Source organism: Anser anser, assembly GCF_964211835.1.
Source record: "Anser anser genome assembly, chromosome: 3".
Lineage (NCBI taxonomy): Eukaryota > Metazoa > Chordata > Aves > Anseriformes > Anatidae > Anser > Anser anser.
In genome coordinates, this window is record NC_139722.1 from 48,643,472 (window position 1) to 48,660,473 (window position 17,002).

The window sequence follows — 17,002 nt, forward strand, 5'->3', positions numbered from 1 at the left end:
TGACCATGGGAAAAGCTGTCTTTTAGCAAGGTATCTGTCTCAGGGTTTTCTTCTTGGCTGTTCTTTCAGGCACTGTTTGGAGTCGCTCTTAGGAGACATCACGTACAGAGGCTTTGGGTAAAGATACTCTGTGTACTGTCACTTACAGTATATAACCGACAGTTTTCTCTACATCTCAAGTTCCAGTGGCATGGGAGGTGCAGAGGCGTGAAGCCTTTCGCACAGTTCCGGCATTGACTTGGGCTGAGGCTGTTGCTAAGCCTGACTATGGCAATTTGTTGGGCTGGGGGTTACAAAATTACTGTGTTGGGAGAAGTCGCTCCCTGTGGGGTAGGGAGGTTGCCGCCACACTGCAGCGTAAAACTTGAGCTCTTGTGGTACTTGGCAGCTGGGGTGCGACTCTTTCTCTCAGATACGGAGGCTGCCTCTTGCTCTCCAGGCCTCCCGGTTAGCCAGAAGCTGGATTAAAGCAACGCTTCATCCTGGGGATAGTCTTGAGGTCTGACAGGTTCAGCTGCTGCTGAATTCGGCTTCCTGTCCCTGGCGTCATTACCAGTACTCTTGGCAGCTTGCATGGGCTTCTGAACAAAGTGGAGAAGCACAAGTATTTCACCAGTAAGCCATGGCTCTAGCAATCCTCCAACATGGGCTGACTTGCATGGGAGAGCAGTGCTTATTAATTTAAATCCCATTGTTTTCAGCAGAAACGTGCTTAAAGTGAAATACGTTCATTACTTCTGTATTCAGGGTTCTTTTTAGGTAGGAGGAAAATAAATTCCTGCTTTTGAGAGAGTCTTAGGGGAGGGATCTGGCATGTTTTATCGTTCGCTTAAAATCAGGAACACTTATTTTCATAGACGTTAATCAAGTTAAACTGCCATGCCTTGTAGTTATACCTTGGTGTCTGTGCACTGAAAAATCTAATAAGCATCTGCTCAAGAAATTGATTAAGGAAACCTCACAGTTTTTGGTATGTGTGGCATACAGGTCTAAACACACCTGAGACATTTGAACTTTCTGCTTAATTTATTGTACATACCAGTGTCTCTTTAATGAATTACTGTGAGGAGATTTTGAAATGTGCCTTGAAATATGCCTTAAGTAATTAGTGCATAACAATTTGGAATAATTGATTATATCTGAGGCAAACCAAGAGATGTGGATAGTGATAAATGTGAATCACTATATGAGTGCTTGCCATGGACAAATATGAAGTTGATCCTTGCAGTATGTACATGTGATGCAGCTTTATTTCAGTTTGAAGTTATCCCATTTTTTTGTATCTGCAGAGACTCCAGCGTTTGTTCTTGGACTAAAACTGCAGCTTAATAGAATCTCGTTGCTCAGCACATGTAATTCTTTTTGTGGTGAATTTAGATGGTGAGAGGTAGCCTACACTGCACGTTCTAAATTCAGTATCGTTCAACTGCTTTACGATGTCAATTTTTTTGTTAGTTCTGACATCCTGTATAAAGATCCCGCTGAAAGTGAGTTTTGGCATAACTTAGGATAACTCCTTATGTAACGCATTAGCTAAATTACTCTATTTGTCGTCAACCAGCTGTTCTCATAGAACCAGGAAGATGTCCTGATCCCTGCATAAATATAATGAATGAAGCTCAGCTGTTACTGTGGCCAGTTCTGATGTCTGTACACTCCTCAAAAAAAAAAAAAAAAGTTTCCAAAAGAGACAGAACGTAATTATTGGAACATTTGGGAAGTCTAGAAGTGGAAGGCAACAGAATTTCTGTAGGTTATGGCAAAAGCAAAGGTAGTACTGATGCAGGAATACTTTATCTGGACTTATAGTATGGACCCTGGGTTAGAAGCATGCTGTAAGAGAAGGTTTCTTAAATGTAGCAGACTATGTGTAGCAAGGCTAGCTGATAGTGGGTCCTTCAGAGTAGTAATAAAACATTGCAGGGGCAACTGAATGTTGGAGAGACTTATTTAAGTGATTTGGTTGATTTTCTAGTAGCTAGAGTGTTTATCTCAAAAGCTGAATATCTTTGAGAAAAGCATATACTGGCTGAGATGGAAGTTATTGGTTTGATGCAGAAATCTTGAGTTTGTGGCCTGTGTCAGGCATGAGGTCTAAGCAGTCATAATAATTGCTTTGAATTCATATACGTTAATCTGGTTAAATTTTTGATGGCTTTAATGTTTAACTGTCAAGGATGTTCTTCCAGGTGATGTCTGTGATCCCTAGCAGGGAACAGTCTGCCCTCATGAGCATATATACCTTTTGCTGCAGCTTAACTTTCTGTTCTGTGCATTTGCTTAAAAACAACTGAAGTTTAGGAATACCATTTTTTACTGTTGCCTGTACGTATCCTTATTGTACAGATGACTTCAAAATTTAATTTTATCCAAAACAGTTATATTCTGATATCTATCTGCTTTTCTAGAGAAGAACTTAATCTAGATAAAATAATAGAACTGTGAAACATCTCAGAATATTCTTCCTGGAGTATGCTTTAAAGGTATCTAGGTGATGATGCATTGCACTGGTGGTCTGCTTTAGCTTATGATTCATATTCACTATGATTCATATTGTCATGGTGGGGCTAATCGAAGTGAAATTTGCAGGAGTTTTGGAGTATCAGATGTGTGGGTTTGTTTATTTAGGGTTTTAATAGCATCACAGTTTGTCATTTGAGGGGAGAAATTTATTTGTTCTTATATTAAGATAATAATGAATATATACTTTGTTTTTTTTGGAAAAAGTAGTATAACTTTTACTCATTGCTCTCTTCTCTTTCTCTTAGGTGGGTGGCATATGAGAATCCTGACTTTACAGGGGAGCAGTACATACTGGATAAAGGGCTATATCCCAGCATTGAGGCATGGGGGGGGAAGAATTGCAAAATATCTTCAGTTCAACCCATTGTTATGGTAAGGAGTTCATTTTATTCTTGTTTTGCAAGTTTCTCTGAAGTATTTCTAGGTAGTCTTTTCTATCAAATCCAGTTTATGTATATTCTTTCAACAGTAATTAATAACAAGCTTTTGTATATTTGTTAATTTAGTGCTTCTTAATTGTTTTTCTTATTTTTTTCTCTTTTGTTCTCCAAACTTTTGTAGGATATTGTTGGAAGTGAAAGGGGTAAAGTCAAGGTAAGATACTTCTGTAAGTGCGTGAAATGTACTAAGTAGTAGTGACTGTGTAACGTATAAATAAATAAACTGCACCAGGCTTTTTATATACTTTATCACCCAGGTTTTTGCACAGATAATTGACTAGTCAGACAAAGAGTGAGAACTCCTAAGTGAAGAAGGAAAGCTGCTTTTCTGAACCTCATAACTAAGGCACATTCCAAGAAAGCTGGGATTTAATAGCTAGCTGTCCCCAGTATCTTTTAGGGGCACAAGAAATGTTTTGGGTCTGCATGTTAGCTGTTAGGGGGTATCAGCAGTTGTTCTGAGGAGCTGGAGTCTGCACCCATCTATGCAGCGCTTCAGTGTCCAGCTGAAGGTACCTGGAGTCTGTTACAGAGGTGAAGGCTCTGCAAGTTGGACATTGTTGTACATGGTACAGCTGAGAACTTGTTTTGAACCTAGTTCTTTGGTTAACAGTTCTGCTAGTGGTGGTTATACTTGAAGTGAATCTCATTCAGTCACAAGTACTGCTTTCTGAGTGTGCTTAAAAGTTGATGTTGTATTTGTCCGTAACGAAGTGTAGGGAGTGACAGAGAACTTGTCTTTTCAGTGAGTTAATGTATCTTTATGTTAGACTTTCTCCTATGTGCAAGAACTAATGCATTTTTTTGACTGAGAGTAATGGGGGGCTTTTTTCATTCTTTCTTAATTCCCTTCCTTTTTGTCTTTTTCCCTGTACAAAGTTACTTTTATTTTCAGTCAAATTGAGAAAAATGTCATGGAACTAAAAACCAAGGAGAAAAGTCTTGGCTGTCTCAATTTGCATTCTTAATTAGTAGCATGCCTCACTGGAATGTCCTTTATAGGGATGTATAAACTATGGGGAATAAAAATCTCAAGGCTGCTTATTTTCTGCTGTATGCATGAAAAAATATTTACATCTATATATTATGTTTCCTATTAAGACATTATCCTAAGGAAACTAAGAAGTAATGGCTTGTAGTCAACAGACTGTATCCTTCGTCAGCATGTTCGTCTTTGGAAAGTGCTGTGCATGCCTGCACTTGTATCTCTGTTAAGAGTGAATAAAGCTGGTAGGCATGTGATAATGTGAATGACTTCTGTGTGATCAGGGTTAATTATCCTCTAACCAAATTAGCAGGTTTGCTGCTCAGAATTTTTTTCTTCTTTTCAACAAGGACAAAAGACTCCGGGTGACTTATCCTTTCATACCCTCTCATTCTCAGAATACAGAAAGAAAGAACTGACATGACTGTAACTGTAGTTACAACAGGCACATCAGTCCTGGGAATATATACCACACCTGTTGGCATGCTCCAGAGTATTTTGCCAAGATTATGCACCATTTATGTTCTGAGAAACAGACATCTTTCATTTAGTGAAAAGAGAATGCATTTTGGAGATTAAATGGATTAAGAAACGAAAACAGAACAGTTTATCACCCTTTACTAATGATGTGCCTATTCTGGCCATTCTGTGGGGATTTAAAAATAATCTCCAGAAGATAGTCAAAGCAGATACCTTTGTTATTGTTCTTGGAATTATTTTATATCTTAGTAAACGATTTAATATCCAGAGGTAGCTTTTGGTATTGCAAACCTTGTTCAAGATACCAAGGTAACAACACTGAAGGTGTAACAAAAAATATATGTCGCTGAGAGAATCTGGGTATTAAGTATATTGTAACCTAGTCATTGAAGTAATGGTAGAGACATGCTAATGAAGGTTAAAGAATAAAATGTTTTTAAATGTTTGTGGTTGTTTAAAGGTCCAGTTATTTTCAGAGCCTGAATTCAAGGGTAACTGCCAAATATTTGGAAAAAACACAAGATGTATTGATTCATTTGCAGTGAAGTCTTCAAAAGTTTTAGGTGGCAGGTAAGTTATATCAAATGAATATTGTGAAAGCACTAAAATGGGAAAAGATTTTAAAAAGCAAACAGCTTTCTAACATCTGAAATGGTTTCATCTATGGGGAATTACAAAGGACAATGCTTTGCAGTATATACATCAACCTTTAGCTTGTCAGGACAGAACGTTGTAAATGATGTTTCTGTCAGTATCTGTTATCAAAGACTGGGAAACATAAACATCATTTTACTTGCATAGTTTTCTTAAAAGACAATTTCTTCTCCTTCCTGCAGCTGCATAGTGTTTGACCAGGAGGAATTCTCTGGTAACCAGTATGTGTTAGAAGAAGGAATCTATCCTGATCTGATGGCAATGGGTTGTTCACCCCAAACAGTTCTAAAATCTTTACGGATTATAAATACTGTAAGTAAATCAGATCAGTACAATGTCTCTGACCTCCCCATTTTATTTTTTTTTTTTGTGACAATAAAAATGATAGGGACGGGTGGACAACAGAGCAGTACTTTTTTTTTTCCTACGCAGTAGCAGTGAAATGTCCTATCTGCAGTCAGGTTTTGGACCCCTGTACTGTTTTTTGCAAAGGAGAGGACCTCATAGAAGCAGCTGCCTGCCATTGCTGCTCTTAACAACACCTTACAAAAGGACTTCTGTAAAACAAATTAAGGATGTGTCAGACGTTTTATTTCCCATTAGGAGAGATCACTTAGAATAGGTTGAGAAATATCAGTAGGACAGTGTGAAGTAATATCTATACTATGGTCCATGCTTTTAAGTGCATGTTAGAAAGAGCAGGCTTCAACTTAGGAATTTTGCATGAAATGCAGGTAATTATAAAACGCTATTGCTATCATCAGGGAAATGCAATTTGTGTTCCTCATGAAATAATGTACCCTTCTAGATAAAGCAAAGCAACGCCCAAATGCCATTTGGCAAAATCAGACACACTGTTGTTATGTGCCGTGGATACAAATCTAGCAACATTTACATATTTTGTAACTCGTCAGTGGTCAGAAACGGGTCTGTTCAAGCCTTTAACCAATCATTATGATAGATCGCTTATGGAATCTGCAAGTAATTACTAGCAAAATGTAGTCAAGAATCCAGGAACTTAGTACAACTATGTGAAGAGGTGGTACTCATTTTAAAAATGGAGGACTGCATTATTGACTCTCTCCTTTGAATTTGGCAACTGTATTGCACTCCACTGTAATTTTGGTAACCTGTCAGTGATGTAGCAATTGACGAAGGAGAACTAAAATGTGTCATCCTCTTTCAAGTCTCTGGAGCATTTTGATGTACACTGTAAACAAACATTTGCATCAAGTATGTCTGCCTTCTGAATTCTTTGTCTGTCCAGTAGACAGATCATATTAAAAATAATAGAAGTGGTTCTAGCCAAACTTGGTGGGTGATCACCATGTATTAAAACAGACTCTTCTGTACATATCATTATCGAGTTCTTGGGTTTCAAATGCTTGTTTCATGCTGGAAGGATCAGCTTTCTGTAGGAAAATTTATTTGCGACAGAGACTGTTGTGGTAAAACAGCCAAATGTGTCAGTTCTGTGCTTCTTGAAGTTCTTAAAGTTTCTAAAACTTGTTCTAGCCCTACAATTTATCACACTTCAATAGTAGTGCAGAGATGTCTGTCTGCAAGTCATATGCTGGTGCTTTCTTTTTCAGAGGCTTCTTAACCTGAGGAGGAGAAGAAAATGGGTTGCTTTGCTCAGTGGTTTAGTAGCAAACCAGAATACAGAGAGTAAGAATTTAGATGGAAATGGTCATGTTATACTGTCCGTTTTTCATGATTTAACAGAAGCTTGAACTTATTATTCTAGATACCAGTGTCACCTGTCATATTTATTTTGTGGCTGTTTTTTGGCAGTCTCATTCTCAATTCCTCCACACCATTTGCTGGTCCCACAATTTTTCCCATGACTTTTCTGTGACATTTCTATACAAGATGCACATTTTTTGTTCAGAAGCTCAGTATCTTTGCTTCATTATGCTTGCTTTGCATGCTCCAGCTAATTGTGTTGCAGATGGAAGAGTGTTTTTCCTTCTTGAACTTGCTATGTGTTCTTTTCCCTGAACATATTACAAAAACAACTGTGGGTGTGGCTTATACTTGGAGTCATGCTGTAAATACTCTTTTTTAATGAGCAGCTCTGTGAAATAGCTAAATGTAGATATACATGAGAACCAGCTCTGTGTAATACAGAACATGGGAAGAACTGCATGTTAGAAAACTCTAAGCTGACCTTGCACTTCTTGCTGTGGGGAATGCTTTTATATAAGTCTTACTGCTGAATCTTAAAAAATGCCCAGAGTGGAAGGTGTGGTTGAAAATTGGAGGATTTCCTTTTCTGTCTCTGTGCTTTCTTTTTAAGTAGGTTATTTCTGAACTATTGAATATGGCTCAAGGGTTGCTGTCTGACCAGTTTTCTATCACGGAAGGCAGGTGCTGAGGGTTCAGAGACAGTGGGACATAATCATAGTTCATGTTGGGCTTTTTACCCATGATGATGCTTAATAGTCTAACTTGCATTAACCTTTGATGGTGGGATTAGTCTACTCTGATTTTGGAGTAAGCTAAAAGGCCTCTTTGGCATTTTCCACAAGCTAATAACATGCACGCAAACAGGAGCATAGCTCAGCTGCTATGTGATAACCTGGGCTGCTGCTGAGATAATGGTGATGCTAATGTAGCATTATCATCTGAGCCCTTAGCTGTCTAAAGGAAGGTTAAAGAGGAATTTAAGCAATGTCTAGAAATTGGTTGACATGAGATTTTTCCTGGTAAAGACATATCCGCTGCTGTGTGCATATGGATCCATCCCTGCCTCTGCATGGCCTGTTTCCATGCCTGAGGCCAGTTGTGAGTCTGAGACCTTGCTTCACATTGGGTGTTCCTGATCCAGTTGATGTGTTTCAAGCATGCCGAAAACATGCCAGCAGTTTGGAGCTCTTCTGGCTATGCCATTGGATTTACTCAGTTGTGACTGGAAGACTTGTGAGAAAGAAATGACCCTGCCACTCCCTATCTATGACTGTAAATTGTGACACCAGGACACTCAAGCTTAATTAATTAATTAATCCCCTGAGGGATTTCAAACCCTTACCTCCCAACTTCAAAGTAAGGGCCTTAATTGTGAGAGTCTGTTTCCAATCCACTACAGATACTTGCCACACAGAAAAGAATCCCAGGTTCGTTATCCAGAAGGCACTTAAAATGGATTCATTCAGTGATACGGGGAGTTTCATGTGGATAGGACCCCTCTGAAACCAGAAGCATGTTGACAGAGAGGGAGAAGAATCATCACCCCTGAGCCATTGGGAAGATTCAGATGTTAGTTTTTGCCAGAGTCATGAATTTCACCTCAGAAGTATGAATCTTAAAGCTTTTGTCTAGCGAGAGATTTGTATGGCATAGCCTACTATAAAAGTTAAAAATGAAAGCTGCAATAGGCAGTGTTGACAAGGCTGTCATCATTTGAAGGTGTAGAAATCAGTATTAGTTGACTGTGTTTTCAGAGCTGAAGCTGAAAATTCCTACAGTGAATGGAAGTTAGTGCAGTGGGAAAGGGATACTGCATTAATTCAGATGTGTTTTAAAATATAATTAAGATATGCAAGAATTGATCATGGAGACATTTGTATGTGTCGTCATAACGAAGTCTTATGTTGAATGGAAGAAGACTCCTTGTGTGTTTTGTTTAAGGTCTTTTTGTGACATTTTTGTTAGTTTCCTTTAAGTAATCTATTGAAGAGCAAAAGTATTTTTTAGGGTCTTTGAGCTGAAACAATCGAGCAGAAAACTCTAATATAAAAGGGTTGCGTGGAGAAATGATGTTCACAGTCACCATTTGGACTTTTAACATCGTATAGAAATGCTCATCTTCTTTTTACAGGAGCTGTCTGAGCCATGCATAGCTCTTTTTGAAAAGGTGCATTTCCAGGGAAAGAAAATCGAATTCAGTACAGAAATCTTAAATCTGCAGTTCCTGGGATATAATCCTCGAATAGCTTCAGTTCAAGTCCTTGGTGGCATGTAAGTTCAAAAACTCTTCTTGATTCTTTAGAATTATGTGCTTACTCCATAGAAAAAAACAGGTGTTAGAAACTAAGACAAATAAAATTGGAATAAGATAATGTGCTCAGTGCATTAATGCGTATCATACTTACAGAAACTTACTCTCCTCCTGTTTCTACAACATGTTAGTACTCACAAGAAAGTGCCCTGTGCTTTTCTAAGAAGCTGCAATGAATTAGAATAAAGCTCACAAGGGAACTGGTCCTATCTCTCCTGCTATGTTATAAAAGGTAGTTTGTATAGGTAGCAACCTTAAAAACAACTTCTGTGCTCTTGGTTTAGGTCTTTATCACACCAAATAATGCAGTTCATGATCTGTATCCTACATCATAAGTTCAAAATGTTTTAATAAGCTTTGTATTTATTCTTTTTCCTAGATGTTATGGACACTGATACTGACAGATGTTACATTATGATGTTATGGACACTGATCATGACTTGCCCTTTTTGGCATTAGTAATAATCCCTTTCAGTTCATGGAATTGAGTCAAACTTTTGGTTATATATTTATCAGTTAAACTCATAAGCAATGTTAAAGCAGATTTGTTCTCTAAATTTACTGCAGAAAATCAAGTTAAGAAAACTATCTGTGATGTTTAAAAACTGTCTGGAAGTATTTTGAAAACTATTCTGCTAGCTTCTTTTAATACCTCGGCAGGTCTGTTAAATTTCTTTTCTTGTGTTTTTCTGATGCAAACCTTTACCTCCAGGATACTTACTGTAAGTTTTTTCTAACTTGAAGAATCATGCTTCTTTTTTTCATGTTATGTTCATGTTGCTTCGCATTTAAATGTGTTCTTTTGAAGAGGTAAATTTCTGAAACACGTGCAAGAGAGATGCTGTTGGATAGCGTAATGCTGCCCTCAAGTGGTTCATACCAGGTCTTTAGCACAAACCATTTTCTCCATCTGGATAAATGGGTCAAGGGTTTCCTTAGCTCACTGAACTGAAGTTTGAAACGTAAAGGTCTTGAGAAAAGCTGTGCAGAAGATGCATGCTCGATATTTTTGATTATATATTTTTTTTAATTTTATGTTTTTGAGATTTTTGCATCTCTCACCATAACCACAATGTAGTTGATTCTCACTTTCCATAAGGGGAAATAACATGAAGTCAAACATCAGGTTGTTTCTGTGCCAAGAACATGGTTACCATGGTTCCAGGTAATGGAGTTGTGGATTGGGCATGCTTCCTGTCCAGTCAACATAAGTCTTTTTTGTTTGATCACTGTGAAGGTACAGATTATGATATGAAAATTTTGATTTCATTGTAGTAGTGTCAGCTGCTGGACTAGTTCCTGTTAGAATCACGGAATAGTTTAGTTTAGTTTGGAAAGGACCTCTGGAGTTTATCTGGCTTTCGAGTGCCCTTGTTCCCAATGTCTCTCCCCATTTTGAGAGGGTCTTCTTAGTGAAGAGAGATCCATTTGTAATTCTCTTAATTTCATATATGGCGATAGATGTGTAGTAGGCCATGAAAAAGCTCCAAAATTAAGGTGAGCATGTTCCTGAAAGCAGATGAAATTTCAAATCTGTGTTCTTCCTTTAAGACAAGAAAATGTTTTATTTCATTCAGCTTGTAATTTTTAAATAACAAGACTTTAAAATGTGAAATCCAGTGTACCCATCTTAATGCTGTTGATCTAAATCAGAACGCGATTTTATTATTTTGAAGACCTGTTAAAAAGGAATATTCCATGGGTCGTTGGCTTAAATACTTAAAAACTACTATCTTTTGGGACAGGTTTCTGTTACATCTATTTATTGATTCTAAAGCAGGATTTGGCAGCAAAAGCATTGCTTTTTCTGTTTTTTCCCCCTTCATAGATGGATAATTTATGAGCATAGTAATTACAGGGGGCGTCAGATGTTTTTATCACCAAATGAAATTCCAGATTGGTATAAACTGAGTGGCTGTCGTCAGATAGGTTCTCTGAGACCTTTACTGCAGGTGAGTAGGCTCTGAAGGGAAGTTGTGAAGTACTGATTTATATTTAGTAATGGGGGGGAGGGGATATTATGCAGATGAAAGCAATATTAAAATCTCGATGCATGTCACAAGCTTCAGCAATGGCACTTGTATAAAGAAATCACTCTACAGTTTTGTTTTAGTAAAAGTTACTTGATTATGCTACATGGTTTTGCATTTCTACTGCTTAGACTGTTCATTAAGCATACTTTAAACCAAAATATTGAAGACCGCATGTAAGGATTGGCTAAATAATTTGAACTAACGAACAAATAATGGATATAACTACTTCATAAAAATTATTTTAAGTTGTTTTATAATTAACTCCCAAACTGGTCACTGGCATACTCTCTGTACTATCTACGTTATTTTTGGAGCAACAAGAATATTGGTCAATAATACTGGATTACTTCAATTAGTAGTGATTTAGGGGACAAAAAAATGTTGATTTAAGGGATGAAAAGTCCTTCTGTGTTAACTATGTAGCAGAACAATTTGCAAATCTAATGCAAAACTTCTTGTGTTGTTATTTTTGTGTTGCTCTCTAATAGAGACCAAGTGATTTGGTCCAAATGCTGTGGCAGTCCTCTGAGCTTTAATATTTGAAGTTCTTGCTGGGCTGTATTTTGTTGAGGAGACAACTTTTTATAACTCACAGATTATTTACACTGGTAACAAAGGCATTTGCTTACTGTCACAGAGTTGTCTTTGTATAGCCGTAAGCAGAGTTAGGAATAATGTATTTTGACTGCCCTGGCTGAGAGCTTGTCTAAACAGAAATGTGAATATGAAACAAGCCGCAGCATGAATGTGCACTGTAATACCTGCTGCCAGTGACATAAGCAGCACTGCACAAGTGCACCCTTTGTATAGATAGATGCTCTCAGACTTTCTCAGGAATTTAACACAGTAAAGTCAGTGCTGTTCTGAATTCAAAACTTTCTTAGCTTTCCACTGTGTGCTGATCCCAGTGTATAGGCAAGCTTAGAACTAAGTGTCTGAGCAGAATGGGAGATTATCAAAGCTTGACTTGTCTTAGACAGTTAAGGATAATAGATAAAATTCTCAAATAAATAAGTAATAAAAGTAAATAAATAAAAAATAAGTAATAATAAAATTTTCAAACAGAAAAGTTAAGCTGTGTGAAAGAAAATCACCAGGCTTAGAACTGAGTAGCAACTGCTCTGAAGTTAACCAGAGCAGGATGTGTTCTGCAATAAAGAGATTGTGGTTAGAGTTCTGGTTTTGTTTGTTTATTTATTTATTTATTTTCTCTGCAGAAACGTGTGTACTTCAGGCTCCGTAACAAGGAAACAGGGAAATTCGTGTCAACGGATGGAAATTTAGACAACTTGAATCTTCTCAGAATACAGGTTGCAGAAGATACAGACTCAGAAGATCAAATCTGGGTTTATCAGGATGGATTCATAAGATGCCGGGTAGGGTTCAAGTTCAATGTGAATTATCTCTTTTGCTCTTCAGTAAAAGGACTCATTGAATTCAGTTGTTACTGTATCATTGTATTATCTTAATTTTTCTAGGTTTATTCCATTACAGCTGTAGAACTTTTTCTTTTTTTTTTTTTTAATGGAGTTTTTGGTTGTTCTTGTTTGGCATGTTTTTTTTGTTTTGATTTGCATTGACCTCTGGCTTTTTCAGGTGACATAAACTAGTTGTATGATACCTTTGTTTGATGTAATAGAAATTTTGAGACTTTAGTTCTGATTTACTTTTACCGAAAAGAACTGTAGCTTTATAAACACAGTCAACACTGGAAGATCATTGTTGTGCTTTTCACAAGCTCCTACTTTCTCCATGGTGAAAATACCAGTTATAAAAGTTATAAAAGCTAGGGAGACATTTTAAAATGCAGAACCTTCCTGATAATCTTTTGAACTACACATACCTGTAGGTGTACTTTGTGGTGGGTAGATTAGTCTGCTGTAGGTTATATCCTCTTCTGCATTCAGTAAGCTTAAAGATCAAATCCTACTTTTTCCCCTCCGTTGCTCGTAATTCCGTATTTGCCAAATAATACCCTTTTTCTATTCCTCCATGCAACTTTCCAAATGAGGTCCTACTTTTCTCACAGTCCATAAAACTAATCATGTGTGAATTGTCATTGAGGTGAGCAGAGGTATTTGCAGTTCATAATGTTTAAGCGTGAACAGTCTTAGGTAGGGATGCAGGCCAAAGAAAATTAAGTTACTTTAATACTGTTAAACAGCTTGACTGCAAAGAATCATGTGAACTTTTTCTATAGGATTGTATAACTTCAAAGGAGAGGTTTATAACCACGTCATCTATGCTGGAGGGAAGAATCTTGCTGTTAATAAGCTAAGGCATTGTTTGGACATGTTTACAGGACACAGGCAGTGGTGAAAGGGATTTATGCAGACAGTGAAATGGTGCTCAGTAAGCTAAAAGCTTTAATATCACGTACAAAAAAACTTCTGTCGTGATGGTCTCTCTCAAACATTTTGTTGGAAATAGTATATTCATATCGCAACAGTGTGATATGATATGATTGTGGGTAAATGCTCTTTGGTTTCTTTTCGCCGTCGATGTAGTCCATAGTGTCGTTTTGCTGTGCACAGAAAATACGCGGCTTGTGCTGTATGGCAGTCCTGTTAGCTGAGCATGGAGTGCAGGATGGCAACGTTGATCTTAAATCACTGAACTCTTACAGAGTTGCGCCATCTCTCTGTTGAATGGCAGAAAAATCTTCATATTTTGCACAAACAGGTGGTTTTTACCACATTTCAGAAAAAATTAAGCTCATGGGAGGGTAGGTGCATGCACACAGGCAGACAGATCATTGGAAGAACTTCTGCCTTTGTGTCTGGAAGTTAGATCATCTTACTGACTTGGGGTCGCTGTATCTTGAGGTGTGCCTGATGTTTTTAGGTAGGTGGGATAACCAAGTAAGCAGGATATCAAAATCATTCATCTCATCTGTTAGAATCAGATATGAATAGCGGGGAAGAATTCGGGTCTCCTCACTCATGATGAGTTTCTTAGAGATGCATGAAGTAGGCAGCTCACGAACCTTTGTAAGGTGCAAGCTTTGAGTCCTCCAGGTAGAGAAAATTTCTAGATACAGATGAGAACTAAATTGACTTACTTTATGGCTGTATTTCAATTCTAGGTTGTGACAGGAGGAAGTTCTGCTCTCTCAAAACTGTGTATTTAATAATTTAGGGCCATACTGACAATGGCACTTGGATGTTTAAAACTGCCACTAAAGTCAATTCAGAAGTTAAAAGAAGCCTTGAAGATCCCAGTTCCCATAAAATAATTCACTACAATTTACTACTAATACAGCCTTAACATTCTTGTCAAGTAAGCTTGATTTTTGCCAGTATTTTTTTAGCCAATAAAGAAATCTGCAGAGTTCTGACATCCAGTAGCACAGATGCCTCGGAAAAGAATCACAGAACAAAGAATGAAATACCACTGTGATGTTCTCTGAAATTGAGACAGTTTACACAGTGCCCAGTTTTGTCCTTTCTCTACCTCAAAAGGTTATTGCAGAACTAGAAAAGATTAAAGAAAAACGACAACAACAACAAAAAGATCAAAGGAGACGGATTGCCTCCATGCGAGGAAGAGACTAAGTACCTATGACTGCAAGGAGTGTGGACAAGCCATCCCTTAAAATAAGGGGCGGTGCAGCAAGGAGACCATCAAATAAAGCCCGTAGCTGTGTATCAAAGAAATGATTTTTTTTTTTATAGCAGTAGCAAAGATGTAGAACTATTTGCTACAGAAAAGTTATGATACAGAAGAGCGTATGTGTAAAAGGGTTACATTGATCTCGGTGAGTAGTGAATGACTCGTACATGGGACAGAAAACGTCCAGGTATTAAAGATACCGGCTCTGCACGGAAAAGTCTCTGGGCTAGAAATTGCTGCAGACAGGGAGAGTATAGCAGGAATACATAACATACAAGAACAGAGTGAATGTAATCTTCCATAGCATCTGTTATTGGCCACTGCTAGAGGCAGGTGCTAATTGCACCTTTTGATCTGATACAACATGGTTATTTGAATATTCTTATGTAGTGGAGAGTGTCAGCAGAAACAGGAACAAAAGGAAAAATAAATAGTCTGGAGTTTAGGGGAAAAATACATTCCTTTAGGGGAAAGTAGTTCTTAGATTCTGTTCTCGCCTGCTTACATCCCTCCCTCCTATCTGGTTAAAAACCAGTGGATATTAGAAGTAAGGGCTCTTGAGTAATTGCTGTTGCCTTTCTGATTATATAGATGGCAGAAGATTGCTGCTTGACAATTGTTGGAAATCTTATAACTCCTGGCTCTAAACTTGGTCTGTCATTTGAGCGGAATGAAGACAAACAATATTGGCATATTAGTCCTGATGGCAGGATTTACAGCAAGATGAAGCCTAAGCTGGTTTTAGATATCAAAGGTAAGCAAATGTGTTATCTCATTGCATTGTGTCTTAATTACATGGTATTTACAGTGGGATAGGCACTAAACGTGCCTATAAATTAAGGATGGTGTTAGAGCTACTTTAATCTAGGATCAGAAAAGACTCGATTAGCTAGTCTGACCTCCTGAATTATACAGGCCCTAGGACTTCCTCTCATTTTTCCTACACAGAGTTTAGTAACTCACAGTACTTGCTTATCTTGTATTCCTGGTGTCCACTCAGTGTAGATATCCTCAGTTAATTTTACTTGGCACTGGGTGATGTGAATATAATTAAATTATTGAAAAATGCTGAAGCTAGGTTTCTCTTACCCAGCTTTTCATTAACTTTAATTTGTGTAGAGCAAATTTTCGTATATAGTAGTTGCAGATGCAATAGCCAAGGGATATTAGGAAAGCAAAGGCAGGCTTGTACGCTGATGTGATTAGATGCAAAAAGTTTTTTTGTTTGTTCATTAATGGCTATACCTTTATTGTCAACATCAGATTCTGTCGTAGCAGCCTAGTGTCTGTGTGCACTTGATGTGTGTTCTGCTGTAGCTGTTGTCACAGCAATTTGCTTCATGTAGATATTGCTTCTGAACTGCGTTGGCTTTCATAATTTCATAGGTCTGATAAAGCAGCCAATGGAACGATTAGCAGAATTATGATGAGATGTTCCTACCTAACTCTGCTTTTTGGGGAGAGTAATCATTTCCTATAGCTGTTAATTTTTTAGCAATTTTAATATTAATTTTGGATTGATGCTGTGACATTAGCTATAACAATTACAAAAGAAACAAACAAACAACAGGAACAAAACACAACAGAAAATTACCAGAGTCAACAGTCAGCACTTTGGGACTAACAGGGACAGGACTGGCAGAACTGTGAGACAAGGGCTGTATGATGTCTGACTGTGATACAACACTGACACTAATACTTATGAATTCTCTTTACTGCCATATAAAGCTAGTGACGATTAATTTTAAATTTATCAGAAAGACTCCAGTTCAAAGGAGAGTCTGGATTCACAGTGATTCTGCATGAATTTTTTTTTAAAGTCAGTTCTGAGTTGCACCAAAAAGCAGGAGTAGTGCTGCACCGACTTGTCTTCGGTTAATCACGTTAAAAGCACGTTACACATTCCGCACTAATTGAAGGACTTCGCAATGGGTAGGTCTGATGATGAAAGTACGGATGCATTCAGCAGAGTTACGTAGGAACCTAATTTTATGTAGGATCATAATTTTGCTAATCATTCCATTTAGCTTTTATGTGTGAAAGTGTAGTAGGAACTTTATCTGTTTCTGCCAATTTTGCTGATCCATTCTTGACCGCAAACTGAGCTTTGATGAATTCTTCACCAAATGAATGTGTTCGACCGTGCGTTACCAATGCCACCTTGTGGATACTCGGCATCGTGCAGTGGCTTGCCCAGAGCACGGCTCCATCAAAGGAACCTGGCGCTCCACTGAAAGGAATCTTATCTTTTCCCTTTATTACCTGTTTATAGTCT

The 17,002-nt window shown here is 37.7% G+C and overlaps 1 protein-coding gene across 3 annotated transcripts in view; it reads left to right on the plus strand.

Moving 5' to 3' along the window:
* CRYBG1 (crystallin beta-gamma domain containing 1) overlaps positions 1-17,002 on the plus strand; it is a 96,432-nt gene that overhangs the window by 76,377 nt on the left and 3,053 nt on the right. For all 3 annotated transcript variants that reach the window (XM_083830163.1, XM_083830164.1, XM_083830165.1), the window contains 8 exons: positions 2,769-2,895; positions 3,085-3,117; positions 4,889-4,998; positions 5,265-5,394; positions 8,903-9,042; positions 10,911-11,034; positions 12,333-12,491; positions 15,319-15,481. In XM_083830163.1, the coding sequence (XP_083686289.1) occupies positions 2,769-2,895; positions 3,085-3,117; positions 4,889-4,998; positions 5,265-5,394; positions 8,903-9,042; positions 10,911-11,034; positions 12,333-12,491; positions 15,319-15,481 (986 nt within the window). The remainder of the gene's footprint in view (positions 1-2,768; positions 2,896-3,084; positions 3,118-4,888; positions 4,999-5,264; positions 5,395-8,902; positions 9,043-10,910; positions 11,035-12,332; positions 12,492-15,318; positions 15,482-17,002) is intronic.